Source organism: Anopheles coustani, chromosome 2 (assembly GCF_943734705.1).
Source record: "Anopheles coustani chromosome 2, idAnoCousDA_361_x.2, whole genome shotgun sequence".
NCBI lineage: Eukaryota > Metazoa > Arthropoda > Insecta > Diptera > Culicidae > Anopheles > Anopheles coustani.
Genome location: NC_071289.1, coordinates 87,240,535 through 87,261,792, shown reverse-complemented (window position 1 = coordinate 87,261,792; position 21,258 = coordinate 87,240,535). Strand labels below are relative to the sequence as shown.

The following is a 21,258-nucleotide window of genomic DNA, read 5'->3' as shown; positions in this document are numbered from 1 at the left end:
CGTAGCAGAAAATCTAATTAAACTAACAAAGTAATAACATGAAGTTGTGAAAAATAAAAACCCATGGTACTACACATAATAGGTATTTCATTCTTCAGGTGGTGATTTAGAAATGTTCAGACCATGAAGCTTATCAAAATTTGCAGTTACACGAATAGTTTGATCGGCGGATAGATATCCATCATTCTTTAAAGAAATTTTTCGGATGGTCTACGACAACGATTTGTGCGATGGGGTAAAGTGTGTCATATCGTTCGGATTCCCTATTGATTATCTCATATAAGTTTACCATTTTTATGCTTACAATATTTATTCTCTTCTTTCATCCTTATTACAGTTCAAAATCATCTCTCATATCGTTATACTCCAGCAAATGTCTACGAATCGCGGATCCATCGACCCAGGTCACAAAATCCTCTAGCGTCCGCGGCACCAGGAAGGCCGGATCCTTTACCACCTCCACACCGACCCGCACGTGCCCATGCTCGATCATCGTGGTGGCATGCTTAAGATTCTCCGACATTTTGTTTCGCACCATCACCACCGGCAGCCGGCGTCTGCAGAACGCCGACGCGCTAATGTTGTTCACGTTCTCCAGATCCCATTTGGTCGCTATCACACCCATCACGTACAGTTTCTCGAGCATCAGCCCGCTCATCTCCGTTCGGAACGGGTGTTTCGGGTCGATTTCCGCTATTTTTTGCGCCACCTCGCGCACCTTCCGGGACAGCAGGTTGTAGGTAGTGTAATCTTCTCGCTTCTGGAGGTGGTACTTGCGTATTATTTTCGACTCTTGCTGGCTGTGTGTTTCCTTCCAGTTGAAGAAGTCGACCTTTTTCAGGAGCTTTTGCTCATGAAATTTCAATTTTCTAACCATTTTACGAGAGAATTGTTTCGAGCGGCACTAGAAACACGAAAAATGCTTGTTGACTGTATTGTTTTGTTTTTGAAAAGTTTGACATTTCAGCACGATGTAGTGAATTTGACAACATAAACAAATCAGTCATTGATCAACTGTGGCAATTTTGAAACACGACTGACCACGTGCTTTGTTTAGTTATAAAAACGTGTAGTATGCAAAAAAGTGATTCAAATTTTCAAATTAATTTTAAGAAAAATTTCATTAATATTCATCCTTCTAGAACACATCTTGTACACTTATTGTTGGAAGTGCTATCGGTTACCAGGGACTATAACTAATGACAAATTCAACTACAACTTTGTTGTAATCAATTTATCTTTCGTACAACAAGCTTTTTATTTACAAAATGTACCTCTCCATTTTTTCTCTCACAAGCATTTACTATTGGTTTTCTGCACACATTATCATCAGGCAGTTGTTCAAAAAGCAAACAATTGGGAGAAAATTAGATGCAACAACAAACATCAAGCACCTGCTTCTGTTTGTCCCGTTTCTGTTCCGAACAGTTCTGCGTATGCACTTTTCACAAACTGTTTAAACGACACATTCCTCTAGCACGTTACACCATTAGTTTTCTATAAAAATAGCCGCTCATCACCTACGAGGGTCAGTACCATCGCAAAACCATGGCACATGGTTGGATTTTACTGTTTCTTATCGCTGCGCGTTACAATATCGAATCGATAATAGGGTTACAGATCGGTCCATTCACAGTCCCTTCGGTAGGAAATGGCGGTGCCGTCGGGTACTCAAACAGTCCGTTCAACGCATCGCTTAATCCTTCAGCAAGAAGTGCCTCGTTCCAAGCGCAAATTCATCAAAGCGGTGTAGGAAACAGTGGAGTGTTGCCATCCGGCTCGTTACTCACGAACGTCGCCGATGGTTTTAGAAACAGGTTCTCGAACGATATTCCAAATACTTCGAACCAAGCTAGACTATTACCGACATTTCCTTCGATACCATCAATACCGTCGATTCCAACCGGGCGTAGTTGGGTGCGTCCGTTTTCGAGTGGATACTTGGGCCGATGGATTCCTCTGGACAATTCTGTCAATGCATTCAGATTGATTACAACAAATACCTCACAGCCGGTTCTGAATTCATCCGGTGGGTGGAACCAATTGGTAAACCTTGTTCCCGGCTCTGGACTAGAACGAATAGAGCAACTATCGAAGACTCTTGGCACGGTCACAAATCCTCAGTATTGGAGCAATATTTCGTCGATTGCAGCATCGAACATTTCCTCAGATCGTGCTAATCAACTCTCCCGAGGAAACGACAACCTTTCGATCCTTCCCAACGTTTCGGCTGAAGCGAGTGGCAGAAATGTTAGTGGAAATCGAAAAGATCCCCACTACTATCCCGGAAGGACGGTGATGGTTCACCTGTTCGAATGGACATTCGCCGATATCGCTGAAGAGTGCGAACGTGTGCTTGGTCCAGCCGGATACGGTGGTGTGCAGGTGTCACCGGTTAACGAATATGTTGTCGCACCGAATCGTCCCTGGTGGGAACGCTACCAGCCTATTTCGTACGAGATCCGCTCCCGATCGGGCAATGAAGATCAGTTCGCTGCCATGGTACGTCGCTGTCAGCGAGCTGGTGTGCGGATCTACGTGGACGTGGTCGTAAACCATATGGCAGCCGTTGGGCTCCGTGTGCCACTGTACGGTACGGCTGGCTCGCCAAGTGACCCGGAGAACCGGTTGTACCCAGGCGTTCCGTACAATCGAACACACTTTCATCCGGAATGTACGATCACAAACTATCAGTACGCGGAGGAGGTTCGAAATTGTGCACTCGACGGACTTCCAGATCTAAATCAAACGGAGTCTTATGTCCAGGATCGAATTGTAGACTTTATGAATCGATTGATTAAGCTCGGAGTTGCCGGCTTCCGAATGGATGGCAGCAAACATATGTGGCCAACCGATCTTGAAGTTATCTACAAGCGGCTGCATCCTCTCAATAGTTTGTTTGAGTTTCCACCATTTTCGACCCCTTTTATTTATCAGGAAGTAATAGATCTTGGGCAGGAACCGATCACGGCGTAAGTATCACTATATCGGAAGGTGAATACAATATCGATGTGGACTAATAAATCATTCTTTTTCTACCAGATCACAATACACCTACCTTGGGGAAGTCACAGAATTCAAATATTCAATGTACATCGGGCTCATCTTGCGGGGCACACTGGATGCTACGGCACTGCGAGCACTGGTGGCCGAAAACTCTACCCAGTACGGATTGATACCGTCTGACTCGGCACTGGTGTTCGTGGACAACCATGACAATCAACGAGGACACGGTGCTGGTGGTGCCTCAATTCTTACCTTCAAGGATGGACCAAAGTACATCCAAGCCGTTGCTTTCACCTTAGCCACCGATTATAGTACTGCACGAATAATGAGCTCATACAACTTTACCGACTCCGGCCAGGGACCACCCGCCGATGGCTTGGAGCAAATCGTATCGCCCGGGTTCAATTCCACCGACGGAAGCTGTTCCAACGGATGGATCTGTGAACATCGATGGCCCGTATTTCGGCGGATGGTAGGCTTTCGTAACTTTGCAGCCGTCGCTCCACTGACCGATGTGCAGACGACGAGTGGCACGTTTGCATTCTGCCGTGGTAATATTGGATTTGCGGTTTTCAACACCGGCACCGTGACACGTGATGGAGTGTTTCAAACATGTCTTCCTCCGGGGGAGTATTGCGATTTGATTTCGGGCGAAAAACAAGCATCAGAGTGTACCGGAATGAGAGTTCTGGTAACCGGCGATGGGACAGTTGGTTTGACACTTCCGGTTAATTCGTCCGTTGTACTTGACCTGCGCAATCGTGTTGTATAGTAAACAAAATATAGCACGCAAAGAGTTGCAAAATATATAATAAAATGATCAAATTTATTTAAATAGTTTTGTTACATTCCTGCGATTGAAATTTAATTTGTTATTGTGTTACAATATTCTCATATATTTAGAAACGTCCTCCATTACCAAAGGTTGTGGTTTGCTGTGTATCATCAAAGTTTCCGGTAGTGCTTTCATCGGCTACATTACGCGACGTCGATGCACTATCAGGCTGCAATGATCCGCTCGTAGTGGCAAACGCCCCGTTTCCAGTATTCCAGCGTCCAGATGGGAGCACATCCTGGGGACTTCTGGTGACGGTAGAGGGCCCGCCCAATCCTCCCCGATTGTTGAAACCACCACCAGATCCAAATGCATTGCCTGCTCCTAAAGCACCACCAGATTCAAATCCGTTACCAGCTCCTGGAGCACCACCGGATCCAAATCCATTACCAGCTCCTGGACCACCACCAGATCCAAATCCATTACCAGCTCCTGGAGCACCACCGGATCCAAATCCATTACCAGCTCCTGGAGCACCACCAGATCCATATCCGTTACCAGCTCCTAGGCCACCACCAGACCCAAATCCATTACCAGCTCCTGGAGCACCACCAGATCCAAATCCATTACCAGCTCCTAGGCCACCACCAGATCCATATCCATTACCAGCTCCTGGAGCACCACCAGATCCATATCCATTACCAGCTCCTAGGCCTCCACCAGACCCAAATCCATTACCAGCTCGTGGAGCACCACCGGATCCAAATCCTTTACCAGCTCCTGGAGCACCACCGGATCCAAATCCATTACCAGATCCTGGAGAACTACCAGATCCAAATCCGTTACCAGCTCCACCGAGTCCATTTGGAACGGAAAGGCTTCCACCCGTTGGACGGAATCCGGTGCCAGGACCCGCCACGTACTGTAAATCATTCCTTCCTGCCTCATTGTTGTACGCGTAAGATCCTCGTACGTTACCAGCACCATCCGATGATTCTTCACGCTCTGAGTCAGGTGCACGATAACCAAATTGATATCTTCCATCATAGCCGGGTCCTCTGAATCCACCAGCACCCAACACTCCTCCGGCACCACCAGGAGGAGAAACTCCTGCGGGACCTAAACCATTTGGCGCAGAAAAGCTACCATCGGATCGGAAGCCGTCGTTACGACCCGCCGGATTGTTATACGCAAATGGGCCCCGTACATTGCCCGCTCCATTGGCGGCTCCTTGTTGGGTAGAAGCCGGTGCTTGATATCCGAATGGGTACGAACCATCCCGACGTGGGCCAGCCGTTTGAGACCCTACGCCATTCGGTCCCAAGGAAGATGAAGCTCTATTTCTTAGACCATTCGGATCATCCAGGCTCCCACCGGTTGGACGAAACCCAACACCGGTTCCCGCAGGAAACTGCAAATCGTTCGGACCACCTAGATTATTGTTCGCGAAGGAACCTCGCGGATCATTTTCTGGACGAGCAACCACTTGCTCGATCGGTGACTGTTGAGGACGGCGAGTGGTTTGGCTATCTGAGCCATCGGTAGCCTGATTAAACGATCCTCTTAGGCTGTTTACTGAATCCGTTGAGTCTTCAGTATCTTGCTGAGTAGTTAAGCCGTCCTCATCGATTCCGCTTGATGTTGTGCGATCGTTTGAACTGCCGATTGGACTAACAGTTGCAGTATTACGTACGACACCTAGTTGATTGCCAGCGTTAGGGTTACTATATGCCTCAGTAGTTCCCCGTACTGTCTGATCACGTGGTGTTGAGCCACCTGTCGAGGGGGATGTTGTTGGCAATCCCAGCACACGAAGAGTGCTATCATCAGGACCGTTTGAGGAATTTGCGCCACTGGTCGTACTGGGACCATCTGCTCCGTTACCCTGAGGCCTTCCAGTCGTTACGGGAGTGCCGCCTATGGTACCTTCCCAACCATCAGCACCATTGCGTAGAAACGTCGGCACCCGGCCTCTTGAGTGAACCGACTGCGGTCCGAAGTCGGTTGGATCAATTTCACTTGGGTTTCTACCAAAGCCTGTACGCAAATCTACATCGGGACCAGCACTGAAGGAGAAATTATGTTTCGCGCCATCGTTGTTGAAGCCATAGTTTCCGTCAACGTTTCCATTGCTATCACCTGCCTCTTCCCGAGTCGAATGTGGCGTTTGGTAGGAAAAGCCGTAGCTACCATCGGGGTTCACATGGGCCACTGGGACTCGGTACACATAGCCTGTACCTTGCCATGGGTATCTACCGGCACCACCATAACCACCAAAACCTGCTGGTGCACCGTAAGGCTTTGGATACGATGCAGGTATAGCTGCTGGGTTCACATAATAAACAACACCAGGACGAGATCCGGGAACGGTAAAAGGTACGTTAGGAGTAGCAGCTCCAGCTCCAGGACCTGACGCTCCTGTTGTTGCTCCTGTTCCTGCACCAACTTCTTTAGTGCCTGAAGGAATATTTGTTGGTTGTTGCCCGTTGGATGGTGGATTTGATCCCTTAACCTCTGGCCTCACTCCTCCGGAACTCAACCCAGCATCTCCAAAATGTTGCGCTGGTCCAGCTCCTGCAGGACGACCAGATGCTGGTCCTCCATATGAGCCACTAGTAACGGGAGTTGATGATCCTGCGCCATTAAACCCTCCTGCTGGCGATGATCCACCACTACCGCCATAAGCACCTAAACCGGGCGCACCCAAGGATCCGTCGGGTCCTAAACCGGCACTACCTGTGGCACCTCCGGTCCCTGGAGTGAAACCTATCGCAGAGACAATGTAAGAGATTTGTTACTACCAATATGGCACAAATCGATCTTTTGAAAGGAAGCCTACCTTCATAGTTTCCTCCTTGAAATGGTCCTGTAGGAAACTGTCCATTGTTTCCAAACCCTAAACCTTGACCTACAAGTAATAGAAGAGGATAGTAAGATAGCACTGTGCGAAGCAATTGTCATTATTCACCTGAACCAAAGGCAGCCCCATTGTCGTTTCCAGGTGCTCCATTATTACCTACAGCTCCGTTGTATCCAGAACCGGGTAATCCACTTCCTGCTCCTCCAGATCCGTAAGATTTACCGTCTCCACCCCACTGGCTATTCCCAAAGCCAGGGCCCAACCCTTGATCTACTGAGCCGGGAAATCCTAAAAATGTTAAACTTGATCACCGTTGGGGACGTCAACTTTTCATAGAATGATAGATACCTCCTTGAAATTGTCCTTGATTCCATGCTCCACCGAAAGCGTTCCCCTGACCGTATCCTCGGTTACTTCCAAACGTTCTATCACCTACTCCTGGATAATACGTGTTTGGTGAGTTCCAGCAGTTGACATGGCTTACGGCTCCCGCGAGCATTAGTAACGCAAAACGACCAAGCACCATCCTAACCACCTTGAGATACTTCCCTTCGTTCCAGCACAGAACAAACAACTGTTGGTAAGGAACTACTAGTCAGGTGTTTTTATAAGCTGTCACTCAACAACATCGATGCACACTGGTCTACTTCATCACTCCGCGGTCACCACTAGAACAAGCGTCTTCACGCAAACACTAGCGACAATGCTGCGACGCACTCCGTATGACTTAATATCGGCGAAACCGGTATGGTGGCATTGTCATTACAAGCCCTTGCCATATTAATATGGGTGCGACAGATCATCGATCGATCCACCCGCTACAATAACCAACTAGGGAAAAAAAGGTACAAAAAACCTCCCCCGAAGGGCTGAAAAGCTGCAGTGCAGTGTATTGGATGCGATTCGTCATTCATCTCCGGTAATTAACGATATCTTGCATTCCTCAAAGCCGGTTCCGTCGCATGTGATGCTCACAAACACAACCGAAACAAGACGCGCGGTTCTAGTAATGCATCTGGCATCATTTTGCTCCCCTTTGGAAACCACAGGTCTACCAAGGGCTTAGCCCCAGGCATCCTATAATTCCAAGTGACTGGCGACCATCTACTTACTACCTGTCCATGGCATCAAACGTGCCCTATCGAATCGATACCGAAACCTTGCCGTCAGTTCCGCCTCGCGGGAAAGTTCGCTCGATTAATCTTTGTGGATCATCTTCCCCCGGAGACGCGGGGGTGGCCTTTCTCGGTGCCGGGATACCGTATGTTTATGTCTAATAAAATCTAATCATCCGCGAGCGATAATGGATGTCTTCCAGTAATTCTGGTAGCTTATAATGTTGTAAAACTGCCCGCCGGGGTTGATTTATCGGCGGATGCAACGGGAGCGGATCTCAATAAATCCACGACTAATCTACAATCAATGATCTTTTAGTAACAATTAGTAACAATTAGCCGTTGTGACGAAGGATCACACAAATTTACGATCCACACAATGTTTGATGAACTAAGCTTGTTTCATCTAGGCTATCATCTAACAATTAAAGATAACTGTATTCATTAAAACTGTCGTTAATCGTGCCAACAAGCCACGTGCTGGGGCCGTGAGGTCCTATTTGTAGGTAACAGTTCAGATTTTTTTTATTCTAAAACGAAATCCATCAGAAAACTGTCTGTACAAGTAAACAAAACAGAACCATTACAAAAAGAACCAAAAAACATTACAAAAACGAATCGGTGTTTGTAAAGCATCATCTTCCGATCGAGACCAACGGCTAAATTAATTAGCATATTTAAATATGTCTACAACACAACGGTTTGTACAAAAGAGGAAAATGTTTTTAACCCCTCAATTAGCTCCACACGTTTTACACCCGATTTGATCGATTATGATGTATTTACCGTATTTGCATACTTTTTGCCCATACACCGGTGCACCGTTAGCATCTTCCTGCGATCGATTGTATTCAAATGAAGCGCGATATATTTTTTTGCAGCAACACAACATTCCATCGCAAACACGCCCAACGATGTTGTTGAGCATGAAATTACCGTGCCGTCAATTATCGAACCGCGTTAGCTACTTTTTGCTTGTACTCGTTGGGCGTCCTCCGTTGCAGAGGGAGGTTTGGGTTTTCGGGGAAGCCGTTGCATGTTCATTCAATTTGTCAGGTGCTGCAGACCAATTGACAATGGTGTTAAAAAGGCGCTAAAAGATGATGATCGACCGAACCGGGGTGGGATTTGTTTCATGGCGTCACTCTCAGATCAGGCGAAGATTGTCGGCTACCGGTGCTCTGGTGTTCTGTAGTTGTTGCTCAATTCTTCCCATGTGCTTCCCATGCTGACTAGATCCTCACCTCATGCACAGAGAAGCTGATTGATTGATTCAGGGGAAACCCGACAATTTGAACTAGTATTTCATCAGCTGAAGTAAATTTAAAGTAGTACAAGTAGTCGTAATATGTATCATACAGATAACTATCCACAATATATCCCAACTGGTTGCTAAAAGCAAAAAGAAAAAGTATACCATGGCATGTATTGGTCTATTTCTAGAGTGTTCGTAAAATCTACACATAATACGATATGATTTGATTCAATTGAACGAAGAATTTATAAAAAATTGTAATATTTGTCTGTAAAATGCCTTGTTGGGATTGAAAATTCAAAAATATGTGCATTTTAATTTCATTTCGGAATAAAATTTCTCCATTTCTTCACACTTAGATTATAAATTTGTTATTTTTCACAACATGTCGCTTAGTGTGTTACTTTACTACTTTAAGAAAATAATTCCAACTCAACCAAACCATTATTTCTTCACATTTGCAATAATTTATTTACATCACTAATTGTTCCACTTAGCTTAATAGCCTACTAACTGTTGAAAAAGGTTGCGCCTGCCGCGTCCCTACCGCCCATCATAAGGCTTCCGATTGCCTCCGGGGCCCGATTTTGCTTGCGCTTGCGTGTCCCGCCGCAGGGCATCTCCTGGCGAGGGCGCCCGTCCACCGTACGGTAGCAGATCGATGTTCTGGATGTGTGCCCGGACCGAGGCACCGGGTGCCAGCCCCACGTACCAGTCGCCCACGTTCTTGATGATGGTTGAGTCCTTCGCGAAATCACGCCAGTCCTTCTTGCGGTCGTCCTCGAGCTTCTTCTTGTCGTACGTCACCTCGGGAAAGGAGGCGAAGTCGTTGTTCGAGTCGTAGGCGCTCGTGCCCGGTGCAGACTCACCGAACGATGGGTACGGAGCGGGTCCGGATGGGCCGCTCGTGATGGCCACATCGAACGGTCCGGACAGAGGTGAATCGTGCTCGTGCTCGGATGCACCTCCCGGTGAAGAACCGCCCGGACCGGAAGCTTCAAAATCGTACTTGGGTGGCACAAGGCCTATGATGTTGTCGTCTCCGTACACCCCTGCGTCATGGTCGGAATCGTCCGATGCGCCGGATGGTGGGTATTTCTCCCGGGACACTTCGCTCGAGTCGGCACTGGGTCGGTCGGTCGACGACGATCCGGGACGCTGACCCGCCGTGGGCGAACTTGTCGTAGGACGCTTGCTATCGAAATCTTCCTCATCGAATCCTTGACCCGTGGGACGACCACTCTCGGGGTAACCGGCTGGTCCGCTAGGTTTCGAACCGTCCGGCGGATAGCCCGCTCCCGAACCCGACGGCCCTGTCGGAGGGTCGTACGAACCTGAGGAAGCCGTGCCTGGGCGACCGGATGGTCCTCCATCGTAACCGCCCGCCGAAGGACGCGCCACATGATCGTAGGTTCCGGAAGCTCCGGGACGCTCACTGGCCGGACCGGAAGGGGCCGTCTGATACGACGGATTGTTATTGTCACCGATTTCACTCTGCTCGACGTGGTTCACGCCAAAGTTGGGCTGCGGCAACCGGTGTGTTCCGGCACCTACAGTGCTCTGCACCACCTTGTAGCCGATGCCAGCCCCGGCAATATACTGCACCGTACGCTGCACACCCTTATCGTCCAGATAGGAGTAGGAACCACGGGTTACACCGTCCGGTCCGGTCGTTTCCGAGCGTCGTTGGTCGGGTCCCACGGAGAGTAATCTTGAAACAATGTAAATCGAACGATCGTTTGACTAATGATTGCCTTCTTGCCTCCTCCACAACACTTACTTGTACTGCCCGGACCCACTCGGGCCACTCTCGAACGCCACCTTCCCGCGAACCTGCTTGTGCGTCTTGTAGAGCGGACTCTCGTAGGCGATCGTGTTCGGTGCGTCCGGTACGGGATTGGCCACCTCGTAGCCGGTGCCCGAGCCAGCCGAATACCGGACCGAGTGCTTCTCGCCCACGTCGTCGATGTACGTGTACAGCCCGTTCACCCGCCCATTGCTGTCCGAACCCTCGCGCCGCTGATAGTTACGCGTCTTGAACTGGAAGTCGTAGCTCGGATCGTCGTACGGATCGGCCAGTGGGTCGTCCGGTGTACCTACCGGCCCTCTTGGCACCTGCGAGAGGCTCTGCTTCCGGTGGATTTTGGGACCACGGGCACGGAAACTATGAAATATTGGGGAAAATTTATATTATAAATAATAAATCTTTTTATTTTTGTGGATAAAAAGGTATTAACTGCAAAACTATAAAACTAGTTTATTCAACAACCGTCTTAAATCACAAAAAGTGCAAACAACTGCTTACAATGATTTCAAATTTACTAATTCATAACACAACCCGATTGTCAGTCAATCAAGCACATTTCAAAAATTATTTCGAGTTCGTCGCTTATTCTTGAGTTGAAGTCTTTCCTTACAGTTTGTTACAGGAAGCCGTTTAAAGGTTCGATTATTTCGTGTCTTTTTAACGCGAATTTTTTTTAAAAAAGGTCTATAAGATTTCAACTTTCCATGCGTTCTCTAAACATTTTTTATCCAAATCTACATAAGTGGAGTTGTATAAACGAAGTTTGATATTTCTCAAAACCAAATTTCTACAAACTAAAAAAAATTCTCTGATCTGTACTTTTTTTTTAAATCAGTTATATAGTTCATAACAGTTACTTTTATTTACTCTTCATGATGTTATTCCATAAACTATTGTAAATCACCTTCATACATTTAGCCGAAACGGTTCGGAAAGCAAAATCGCCACCATTGCTTGAAATGATTAACCCATTCTGCCGCCTCCAGCATCGGTTCTGCACATCAATGCCACTTTAAATTTGACTTTGATGGACCCAAAGCAGCATAAAACAGTTAAACACAATGGGACTGCTGTTTAAAAACTCATACCAAACGAAGGACAAGTCGGCAGGGTTTCGAACGGTCTGATACCACCTTGGGGGTCTAAACCATTTTCCACTGGCATGGGGGAGTAAAATTATAATTCTCTTTCTGCACGGACACTGCTACACACACCCCCGCCGTTGAACAATTGTCTTGTGACCTCAAAATAATTACACTTCTTTAACGGTGTGATAAATGCTAAATTAGTAATTCGCTCTTCCACTCCGCCCGCGTTCTTCGGTCGGTGGCTCATCCCATAAAATTCAAGTTCAACATTGGGAAACCTTTCACTTCGTTGGAATAAAAACCATACAATCACTCCGCTGGCTGGCTCCGGGAACCTCCACTTACCCGCGCGGTCCGGCAGTGTAGACCGTTTCCTCCACACGCCCCGTGTCCGGCTGACGGCTTCCGTAGCGCCCGCGAACGACGGTCTTCGGGTTGCCACTGGCCGTATGGTAGTGCGCACCGGGTGTGTCGGAATTCTTAAGCCTTTGTCGGATCGCAAGGATGCCGATTGAGAGTGAAACACGAAAAAGAAAACAAACATACACATTTCAGTAAGACTGTACAACCACTTTTTCCATAAATTCGACTCAAACACTACCCGAATGCAAAGGATCCATCCGAATTGATGTGGTTGAAATCGGTCTGGTCGGTGCGCACTGTTAGCAGGTTGGCAAACACCACACACAAAATTACCAACACTTTCATTGCTGCTTCTTATCTTAAAATTTTAACACTTTTCTCCTATATATATATTTTTTATAATTTGTTTATTGTATATATTATTCTTTTTGAACACTGTTCACAGATTTCTTCGCAGCACTTTCATCTTATTTCACTACTTGAATCATGTTTATTCTTCAACGTTCGTTTGTTCAACGATCAATAATATTTTCACGAGATTTGACGTTTTTTCCGGAGCTACTTTTAGTCAAACTCAGCACCAGGCTCAAACTGTTCAGTGCGGCGGAAAATCGTACCTCTTTATATACACTTTAGTCCGCCACCTCCCTCCGAATGTTCCTGCGCGGGAAACCCTCGTGCCTCCCCCTGGATTAATGGCGCTTTTCCGCCCAAAAATGTAGAGGGAAACGAACAAAAAACAAAGATCATCAAATGAACGCGGCGAAACAATAATGATACTATAAGATGTGCCACCCGCACTAAGCCACCTGATCGGAGGCTGTGTTTGTTTTCCGTGGAGTAGAGTCGTCGGATGCTTCCCTTGCCCCGTTCGGCCCCGATCGTTGTGGGAGGGGGTGCCGAAAAACGGTTGCTAGCCGTCCGACGGTGTTGTGTGTTGCGCGCGAACTCAAAAACGAAACCATCGGAGGGGTTTGCCGTTTTTTACGAGATCGAAAGATTAAGGAACAAAGTCAGTCGGTTAGCCGGCACCCTTCGGTCGAGGGCTTCTTGCTGCTACCACCGACCTAACGCATGCGCATGCGTGTTGATTAGATGGTTCTATGACGCGTTTTGTGTGCCAGTGTGGCAAGGTGGGTCCGGACGCCGGTCGGTCGGTCCGGGGGAAAATGTGAAAACGAGCTGAAAATGAGCTACAGCTTGCGGTGGCAAAAGACGGGGCCGGTGTTGTGGCACCTCCGGAAGAGTGTGGCACATTCCACGCCCGGTCGAAAACAATGGTGATCTCCTCCAACCGATCGGGCTGCGCCGTTTCCCAGCCCAAATGCACGGCGGGACGCCCGGCCGGTGGGATCACGCTGCGGTCTGCTCGATATCGATCTTTTCCAGTTTGATCGTAGGTGGCGCACACGTGTCTGTATGTGTGGTCAGTGTGCAGGCTGCTCACAGCCCCGTCCGTCTCGGTGGTTTCTTTTCATTTGTATCGTTTGCATGACTGCACTCCACGTTGCTGCTGCACTTGCAGCGTTCGAAACCGAAAGTAAGCCATCGTGGCGCAGCTGGTGGTGGAATTTTTCATTCATAAAATGTTTATCTTTATGCTCATTCACTTGAGCAATAGCCTACCCGCGGGGACGCGGAGGCTTGTCTGTACATATGAAATCTTCAAGAACTCGGGAGAAACGAATATGAGTAATAGCAAATGTTTATTTGGGTTGTAGTAATGTTTCTAATAGCGCTTTGCTTGGGAATCTCACTAGATCCGTCAATTTACTAAACTAATTTGTTAGAACATGCAAGAAAATAAGTAACTGATTGTACTGAAAGCATTAAAAATGTTATGTGTCCGAAGTTATTGAGCTCCAACGTTCATATTTGAAATTTGAGTATGATGCTTAAAGCCTAAGTCTACAATCAATGGCTTATTTAATATGAGGAATACATAAAAATAAACATATAATGAGTTGCTCTTTATTATAAAGAACTCCCAAATATACCTCTCGCGGTAAACTTTTTATTAATACTTTATATTCTTTACACCATTTTAAGATTAATGTAGTCTTATTTCAAATCCCCAACAAATAATAAAACATACATCACTGTGCAGTTAGCGAAGCAATCGCAACACAATGTAGTGCCTTGTAAAGCAACGTTGGCTGCTCATCAACGTGGACAATAAATCGCATATATGATCGCAGCTTCACCTCACGCCCAAACGGATGCAGCCGGTAAACCAGTACATCACAACGCTGCCCTACCGAAGGCGCGGTAACGCAGGTCCATCTTTTTCCCGCTTGGAGATACAAGTCAAGGGCAGCGTCATAATGGCGAATGGGGATTTTCTTTCCCCCCTCGCCCATTGTTTTCCACCATCACGATCGCGATCTTGCGCGCTGCGACCGTTCGTACACCATTTCGGCAACCTGCCGAAGACTCCCGCTCAACACTCTTTAGGCGAATGAAGAATGAAAACCATGACCTGGACCGCCAACACCTGATGGCTTGGCGTCGCTTGACGTCGGCGCCTGTCCGGCTGCCTTATTTTGGCAGGATTTCCTTTCTTCCTTCCAGCCCCCGAAATGATTGATAGCGCCAGCGAGCCGAAGGTTCTGCAGGAACGGAGGTTGGCTAGATTTCGGTAGGTCTCGCTCTTCAGCAAACCACTTGCCAGGCAGCATTCGACACACCTTCGAACTGACCAAACAATGGTCGCCCGAAGACAGCCAGATTTTCACGTACCGCGCCGGAAGTGGATCGTTGGGCTGGGTGTGACTTCAGCTGTCCCTCGGAAACCGGACAGTTCCGTCCATCTGCCAGCGGTGTATGTTTCTTCAGGTGTGTGTGTATTAATTAAAACCCCTCATCATTTCAGCCGGTTGGATTCGCCGTTCGTTGTTATTAAAATCAGCAGATGATTTATGGCTGCGAAACGATCCATCCACCTCAACCGGACGTGGGCTGATGCAGATGATCGCGGTGTACGTCAAAACGAGGAGGATAGAAGTATAAACACTTGTTAGTGATCGGGTATGGTACAACATACAACATACAACAACTAAAATAAATAAGTATACAGTAATGCGTTATAAGTTTTGGTTGACCAAAAATAACAAGTCCTTATTCAATGCAAAAATGGAGTCTGTTGTTTTAAGAGAATTCTGAATTAAATACTCATATGGGCAACCCTTCAAATTAATTTAACGATCTTTACGAGCCACGAGAAGGAAATGCACAACACGTGACTCCGATTTCAACGTGGCCCCTTTGATGCGTAAATTCAAAGTTTATTAACATTATTTGCATCTTACCATCTTACCGAGCTTCATCACCAATTGTTGAGCCTCGTTTGTGAATTGAGGTTGGGCATGAGAACGTACGTGAGATCAATCAGAGATATCTCGGCGATGATGCCAAGATTTGAAACCACGTTTGGTAATCATTCGTTTGAGTTAGCAAAATGTGCTGGATTTTTATCAACATCGGGAACGTGTAAGGATTACTTATGCTCGACAAAAATAGATTGTTTTTCATAATAAACCAGTGCATTTGTTCTAACACAAGGCTTGAAACAAATGCTTCACAAATTTTAGATAATTAAACTAGACAAACCGTGGATTGAAATTTCCGTTACACCGTTCGTGCAACTCACGGTGACACCGGAAATGTTTAATTGGATAATTTAAAGAATCGATTCTTATCACCGAAATCGGTGGGACAATAGTTTTGCGAAACACGGTAAACCTTCATTCCCAGGAGCCGACTTGGCCAGTTGTAACCGCGGTTGTTCACAGAGGAGCATTATTGGACGATGACAAATCGTTGACCATGTTTTTCCTTGGCGTTTGTTGGCCGAGAAACAAGAAAAACGCTAAAAAAAGGTACAATTAAGAACAATGATGACTTTACGGATGCGATCGTAATCGGATATTGCACGTGTATGGTCCCCTTTCGGTGCAGTATGCGTACTGTCGCATGTTTACTTAGCCCGCCAAGACCGCCATTGTCCGTTGTGGGTGGCCCTGAAACGGAAAATCTCTAGAGGAAGCCCAACAGCCGTAAAAGTGTTCCGCTTTGTTTCCGTTGTCACGGATTGCTCTGGGAAGGTCTGAGGCGGCAGAACACTCTAACCTAAAAGTTTCACAGAAAATCTACTTTTTTAACCTTAGTTTTGGAACGAAACAAAACCATATAACCACTGTTCTTCAGAGAAAACTTCCAGGTAGTTAACCAATTCTGATTCATAAAGCAAACGAAGAAGATGAATCCACCATCGTGTTCTTCAGTGTTAATGCGAATGCGAATCATGCTCGTCCCTTAATAAGTTCCGCATCGAATAATTTGCGTGGACGTAGAACACAAACCAGTCAACCTTTTGGCATTTTTGGCCTAGGTTTGGCGGCTCGTTAAGAGCGTTGAGATGGGTGTCTTATTGACCATTGTTTGGAAACCGACCCGCCGGTTAGTTTACATATTTCACGATCGTTGAACTTAACCCTTAATTTAAATACGTTTACGCTAGTTACGACCAGTGGGACAGTGCGATGAAAACAACAAAAGTGCGGAAAACCCACCGTAGTTGTTGTTTAATTGCCTTAATTTTTTATTGTTTTCATACATCTCGCAAGTTTCCGCAATGGGTTTCCAGAAATAAAACTGGATTTTCTTAACAAGTAAAGTTTGGACAAAATTGCTTGCAGTCATTTAAGTTTTTTAACTTTCTTTCCCATAAAATTGTACAACGTAATACAATTTATTATGTGTATCTGGTTTATATGTGAAAAATTATAATTAGCAATCCTCGGATGGAACGAAATTTAAATTAAATTATCTCTCCAGTTTATTAACAAAAATCACATTTCTATGTAATGCCCTGCTTAACTTAAGGTTTACACTCCTAAAATTTACATTTGGATTCAAAATCAATTTCGGGCATTACGATAAACTCTAGCGAGTTTGTTTTTGCTTAGATTAAAACGGTTCACTGAACTATTTATGATCCTGCATTCCACCACTGCAATAGTCGGTGATCATGTCCGAAATGCAATCGAATACGTCGAAGGCGACTTCACACTGCTCAAAGTTTTCTAAAAAGAAATAGTAGAAATGAAAATCGATTCCTAAAATAGACAATCAAATGATTGCACACTCACCTGCAGCATCGTTCCGTTTGATTTGGTATTTCTTCGACGTTCCCTTCAGACACCGGTCGACACCGCGCAGGGTGGCCATGAAGTAGCCATGCTCGTTAACACCGTCCGTGTACAGATTGACCAACCCATCCAGCGTTGGCCACCCGTTCTTGTCGATGGCATTATTTTTACGATAAACGCACTGCATCAGACACTGCGTAAAATGGGTGAAATAAATTTATACAAAAACGTACTCCTATGGTGGCGGCCATTTTTCCATCAGAGAACTTACACCGGCAATCCACTTGTCCTCGTGCGATACGATCGTCGGGTGGGAAAAGTCCAGCGTTCCATCGTCCGGACTGCGCTTCCGGCGATCGTGCCACTGGCCGTGTTCGGCCGTGTAGATCTTCAGCGCATCCTCGATCAGGTCGGACTTGATCTCCTCCTGGCACTGGTGAATGACCATGTCCACTTTCTTCGACACGGTAGGTTTGCTGAGACAGCGCTTCTGGAAGGGAAGCAAGTAAACCAAAGTTAGTGAAAATGTTTCTACTTGTGATTACTCCGTAATCATCTTGTAAACCTAGTCCATAAAGGGGCAATACAAAACAAGATGGCTTGCAGATAATAGGGAGAAAACCAGTGAGCAGTCCGAAGCAGATCCGAAAGAAGTGACACGGCTGCGGGTACATTATGGCACCCAAGATCGGCGTTTAAACCTGCCTGTAATCGCTACCGGTTCGCGTCGCAAAGCCAACGCATGGAGAAACCGGAGAAACCGTCGTGTGCATGAACATCCATTTCAATTTCGTATGTCCGTCGGGTTCCAGTCAGCTACACAGAAACACGTTTTTCCGTGTTCCCAACCCGTTTCCCGGCAGTCCCTTTTTTCGACAATGACGAACAACGGCAACGGTTCAGTACCAAGCAGTCGGTTGCGGTGGCTTCCGCACGCATTATGCTACCTTCCGTTGCCTTTCGTTGCCTAGCGGAGGAGTCGGGAAGCAAACTCGTCTTCCATTATTGTCGTATGATGCAAATATGTCGTTTGCGCCTCCGTGCCTTAAGGTCTTACTTTGGTGGTGGGAACCTTATTGCCAGTTCTTCAACCCAAATCGCCCAAAAATGCGAACCCTGTGAATTATGTAATGTTTGGAGCGTATGCATTGACTTACCGCAAGAAGTAAGTAGTATTGAATCATATGACTTTTGAATACTTTGTCAATCTATTAATGTTGCCAAACTAATCAAATATTATTGGGCAAGAAGGGATTTAAATTAAACTCAAAAATAATTGCCTAAGCGAAATTGTAAAATCTAAGCTTAAATTAAAAAGTAATAAAAAAATAAAAATCCCCCAAAATTGTCTCTAAAAATTACCCTCATTTTGCTATCATCCAATCGCCGGTCAAGGTGAACAGCTTTGTGATCCCAAAGCCACACCTTTCACCCATCTCGGAGACTCTGCGTGACTTACGTACTAAAGTAAAGGTTATACTTTTGGTAAGGGACCCTCACCCCTGGCAAGGTTGCGTTTAGTCTTCGGCTAAACATGTTGGACGTAAAGGTGGAACAAAATGGATCGCCAGCGAAACTCCCACCGTGGTCTGGTGCGTGCCTTCTGACAAGGCAATGGCAAAGATCTACTGTATCTTTCTTCCTCCTCAAAGATGATATGCCTTGATGCGATGCGCCACAAACGTGGTGTTTCTGTCGTAAGAAGACGTAAGACCTTGTGGCACGGCACGGTTGGGCAGACCGGCATGGGCTGACTTTGAAAATTGCCGATCACATGTTACGAAATCGGGGCAATGCTCGGGGACCGGAAAGATCGTCGCGGGTTGGAAAACTTCCAATCTATCAGATTGTGATGAGGGGGTAGTTTTGGAAGTGAATGCACATTATTTTATTACACAAGTTCAAAATATGTAGTGTATGTTTATTCAAGCTTAAAAACAGATTATGATCGTTGAATTATGAATGACTAATGAAACAAAATTTTAAAAAAATACATGGCTTAGTAAAGGGTGCAGTGTTGCTGCTTTTATCAATTTCGTACCTTTTAATTTAACTAAACACTGAACAATAAGTTAGCAACAAACATAAATCGATTGCGATCACCCAAATTTTATTGAACCTTCGAACCTACTTGCCTCCGATTACGCCCTCGAATTGTGTAAGTGATCGTGCTTGGCGCAAACCGCCGAACATTCCGGGAGGCTCGATTGCGATTGCATAACCAACGCAACCACGCTGGCGAACAATTAAACGCCGAGAAAAAGAAACCGAACAATCAATAAGACATCGAACTCACTTTCGGTGCATCGGCTCGGACCGGGTGCAGCATCAGCAGGTTGCTGCAGGCTACGACAGCCCACAGCCACAGGACGGCCCAGGAGCAGTGACACTTCATCGTGCGTTGAACTCGGATACTCCTATGCGTTCTTCGACGGCTCAAAAACAGGCACCCCCTGGCCAATGGCACGATACAGCGCACTGCACACTTTTCACTACACACTTTCGTGCGTGAGCTTGTCCACTATGCATCTACCAACGATACGATCGTTTTTGGGGCCCCGGGCACAACCTTTCGCCACGGCGTCGCGGACACTTGTGGCGCATGAATCCTGATCCAAACCATACCTAACCGGGGTTAACAATTTCTCTTCAACTCCCCAGCCGTGAGTGTGTGTAGTTTCGGCCTTGCGCGACCAACATATTTTGTGCGCATTCGCGCACGCCATTCGAAACGCACCACGCGCCGCTCAAGTAGTAACGGTTTTTCTCCTTTCTTTTTCTTTCTCCTTTTGTGGCTCGGGGAAGGGACAGGCGGCTGGTGTGAAGTGAGCGGTGCAAATGCAAAACTAACAAGTTATCCGCCATCGGGACGGGAAGGGATAATCTTGGGTCGAATTTGGAAAGGAGTAGCTGCGAATCTCTGCATCAAGGTTTTCGCGAGCGGATTGCACAAGAATGGATGCTGCAGTCGGTCGAAGCATATGTTCATTAGCCGCGGGTCGCCTCAAACGGCCATTGGCGTAACAGCAAAGTGGCGATGCTCATCTGCCCGTGAGGAATCGGAACAGTTGGTAAAACGTTTCAATTAGGTATTTACAAATCACTAACTCGCCTCATCTTCGAACATTGTTTCAAACCATTCGATTGCACGATCGTGTGCATAGGAAAGAAAAACACACTTTCTTCATACCAAAAATAGTCATATGTCGGCATGTTAGGGGGAAACAAGTTTCCAACATCTTCTCAGATTGGTGAATCGATTTCGTTAGTATGGAAATGGTCTCTCCAGCGGCAGTTGACAAGACTGAGTATGTCGTACGGGTTTTTCATATCCATAGGGAAGATATGAATGGAATCGAAGATATTTATGGAAAAGGAACGCGGAATATAAGGAAATCTCTTGAGGGCATGACGAGCTTTATCGTTATAAGTTACTAGCTAATCTTTCGGAAACCGTTTCCAAAAACCAGTTTTTTCTCACGACCGATGATATAGTAAGATTCAAAATTATTCCACTGCCACTAACCTATTTCAAATTAAATGTCCCCTTCGTTTGACACATCCTTCTAATTTAACGGTGAATGGATATGAAATTTGTAGTTAAGTTAAGCTCAATTGTTCTCAGAAAGACGGTAATTTCAGTTTATAATTGTGAAAATCGATTCAAGGACTAAAAAGTTATCAACGGCTATTTCAACCATTATTTCAAATTGAGACATTTTGGTCGTAGAGGCTTTATTCAATGAACCTTGGTCAAAAGGTAAATATTTTGCGCCACGGCACATGACAGCTCCGTTGACAGTCTACTAGTGGTGGGTATTAAAGTTCCGGAAGGAAAA

At 46.2% G+C, this 21,258-nt stretch overlaps 5 protein-coding genes across 5 annotated transcripts; 1 reads left to right on the top strand and 4 right to left on the bottom strand.

Annotated features, from left to right (window-relative positions):
• Nucleotides 1-292: 292 nt before the first annotated feature.
• On the bottom strand, nucleotides 293-935 carry LOC131263761 (U3 small nucleolar ribonucleoprotein protein IMP3). The gene has a single exon (XM_058266017.1). It carries the CDS (start codon nucleotides 875-877, stop codon nucleotides 332-334), a length of 546 nt encoding a protein of 181 aa, XP_058122000.1. The 5' UTR covers nucleotides 878-935; the 3' UTR covers nucleotides 293-331.
• A 613-nt stretch (nucleotides 936-1,548) lies between these two features.
• Nucleotides 1,549-3,823, top strand: LOC131265246 (alpha-amylase I-like). Its single transcript, XM_058267507.1, has 3 exons — nucleotides 1,549-1,804; nucleotides 2,075-2,972; nucleotides 3,043-3,823. Exons 1-3 carry the CDS (start codon nucleotides 1,549-1,551, stop codon nucleotides 3,776-3,778), a joined length of 1,890 nt encoding a protein of 629 aa, XP_058123490.1. The 3' UTR covers nucleotides 3,779-3,823.
• Nucleotides 3,824-3,905: 82 nt separating this feature from the next.
• Nucleotides 3,906-7,167, bottom strand: LOC131265244 (fibroin heavy chain-like). The gene is made up of 4 exons (XM_058267506.1): nucleotides 6,990-7,167; nucleotides 6,750-6,911; nucleotides 6,621-6,689; nucleotides 3,906-6,547 (listed from the first exon to the last, which is right to left on the bottom strand). Exons 1-4 carry the CDS (start codon nucleotides 7,165-7,167, stop codon nucleotides 3,906-3,908), a joined length of 3,051 nt encoding a protein of 1,016 aa, XP_058123489.1.
• A 2,387-nt stretch (nucleotides 7,168-9,554) lies between these two features.
• On the bottom strand, nucleotides 9,555-12,614 carry LOC131265634 (uncharacterized). Its single transcript, XM_058267919.1, has 4 exons — nucleotides 12,508-12,614; nucleotides 12,252-12,392; nucleotides 10,792-11,175; nucleotides 9,555-10,722 (listed from the first exon to the last, which is right to left on the bottom strand). Exons 1-4 carry the CDS (start codon nucleotides 12,612-12,614, stop codon nucleotides 9,555-9,557), a joined length of 1,800 nt encoding a protein of 599 aa, XP_058123902.1.
• Nucleotides 12,615-17,255: 4,641 nt separating this feature from the next.
• On the bottom strand, nucleotides 17,256-19,814 carry LOC131265243 (general odorant-binding protein 70). The gene is made up of 4 exons (XM_058267504.1): nucleotides 19,716-19,814; nucleotides 17,691-17,909; nucleotides 17,420-17,612; nucleotides 17,256-17,353 (listed from the first exon to the last, which is right to left on the bottom strand). The coding sequence occupies exons 1-4, from the start codon at nucleotides 19,812-19,814 to the stop codon at nucleotides 17,256-17,258; spliced, it is 609 nt and encodes a 202-aa protein (XP_058123487.1).
• Between the last annotated feature and the right edge of the window lie 1,444 nt (nucleotides 19,815-21,258).

Coding starts and splice junctions, on each gene's coding strand:
- LOC131265244 (XM_058267506.1), bottom strand. CDS start 7,167: ATGGTGCTTGGTCGTTTTGCGTTACTAATGCTCGCGGGAGCCGTAAGC. Junction 6,912..6,989: donor TCAAGGACAATTTCAAGGAG/GTATCTATCATT, acceptor CCGGCTCAGTAG/ATCAAGGGTTGGGCCCTGGC. Junction 6,690..6,749: donor TGGGGCTGCCTTTGGTTCAG/GTGAATAATGAC, acceptor TATTACTTGTAG/GTCAAGGTTTAGGGTTTGGA.
- LOC131265243 (XM_058267504.1), bottom strand. CDS start 19,814: ATGAAGTGTCACTGCTCCTGGGCCGTCCTGTGGCTGTGGGCTGTCGTA. Junction 17,910..19,715: donor TCCGAGCCGATGCACCGAAA/GTGAGTTCGATG, acceptor CTTCCCTTCCAG/AAGCGCTGTCTCAGCAAACC. Junction 17,354..17,419: donor CAAACGGAACGATGCTGCAG/GTGAGTGTGCAA, acceptor ATTTCTTTTTAG/AAAACTTTGAGCAGTGTGAA.
- LOC131265246 (XM_058267507.1), top strand. CDS start 1,549: ATGGCACATGGTTGGATTTTACTGTTTCTTATCGCTGCGCGTTACAAT. Junction 1,805..2,074: donor ACTCACGAACGTCGCCGATG/GTTTTAGAAACA, acceptor GCTCTGGACTAG/AACGAATAGAGCAACTATCG. Junction 2,973..3,042: donor GGGCAGGAACCGATCACGGC/GTAAGTATCACT, acceptor TTTTTCTACCAG/ATCACAATACACCTACCTTG.
- LOC131263761 (XM_058266017.1), bottom strand. CDS start 877: ATGGTTAGAAAATTGAAATTTCATGAGCAAAAGCTCCTGAAAAAGGTC.
- LOC131265634 (XM_058267919.1), bottom strand. CDS start 12,614: ATGAAAGTGTTGGTAATTTTGTGTGTGGTGTTTGCCAACCTGCTAACA. Junction 12,393..12,507: donor GATGGATCCTTTGCATTCGG/GTAGTGTTTGAG, acceptor GATCCGACAAAG/GCTTAAGAATTCCGACACAC. Junction 10,723..10,791: donor AGTGGGTCCGGGCAGTACAA/GTAAGTGTTGTG, acceptor CATTGTTTCAAG/ATTACTCTCCGTGGGACCCG.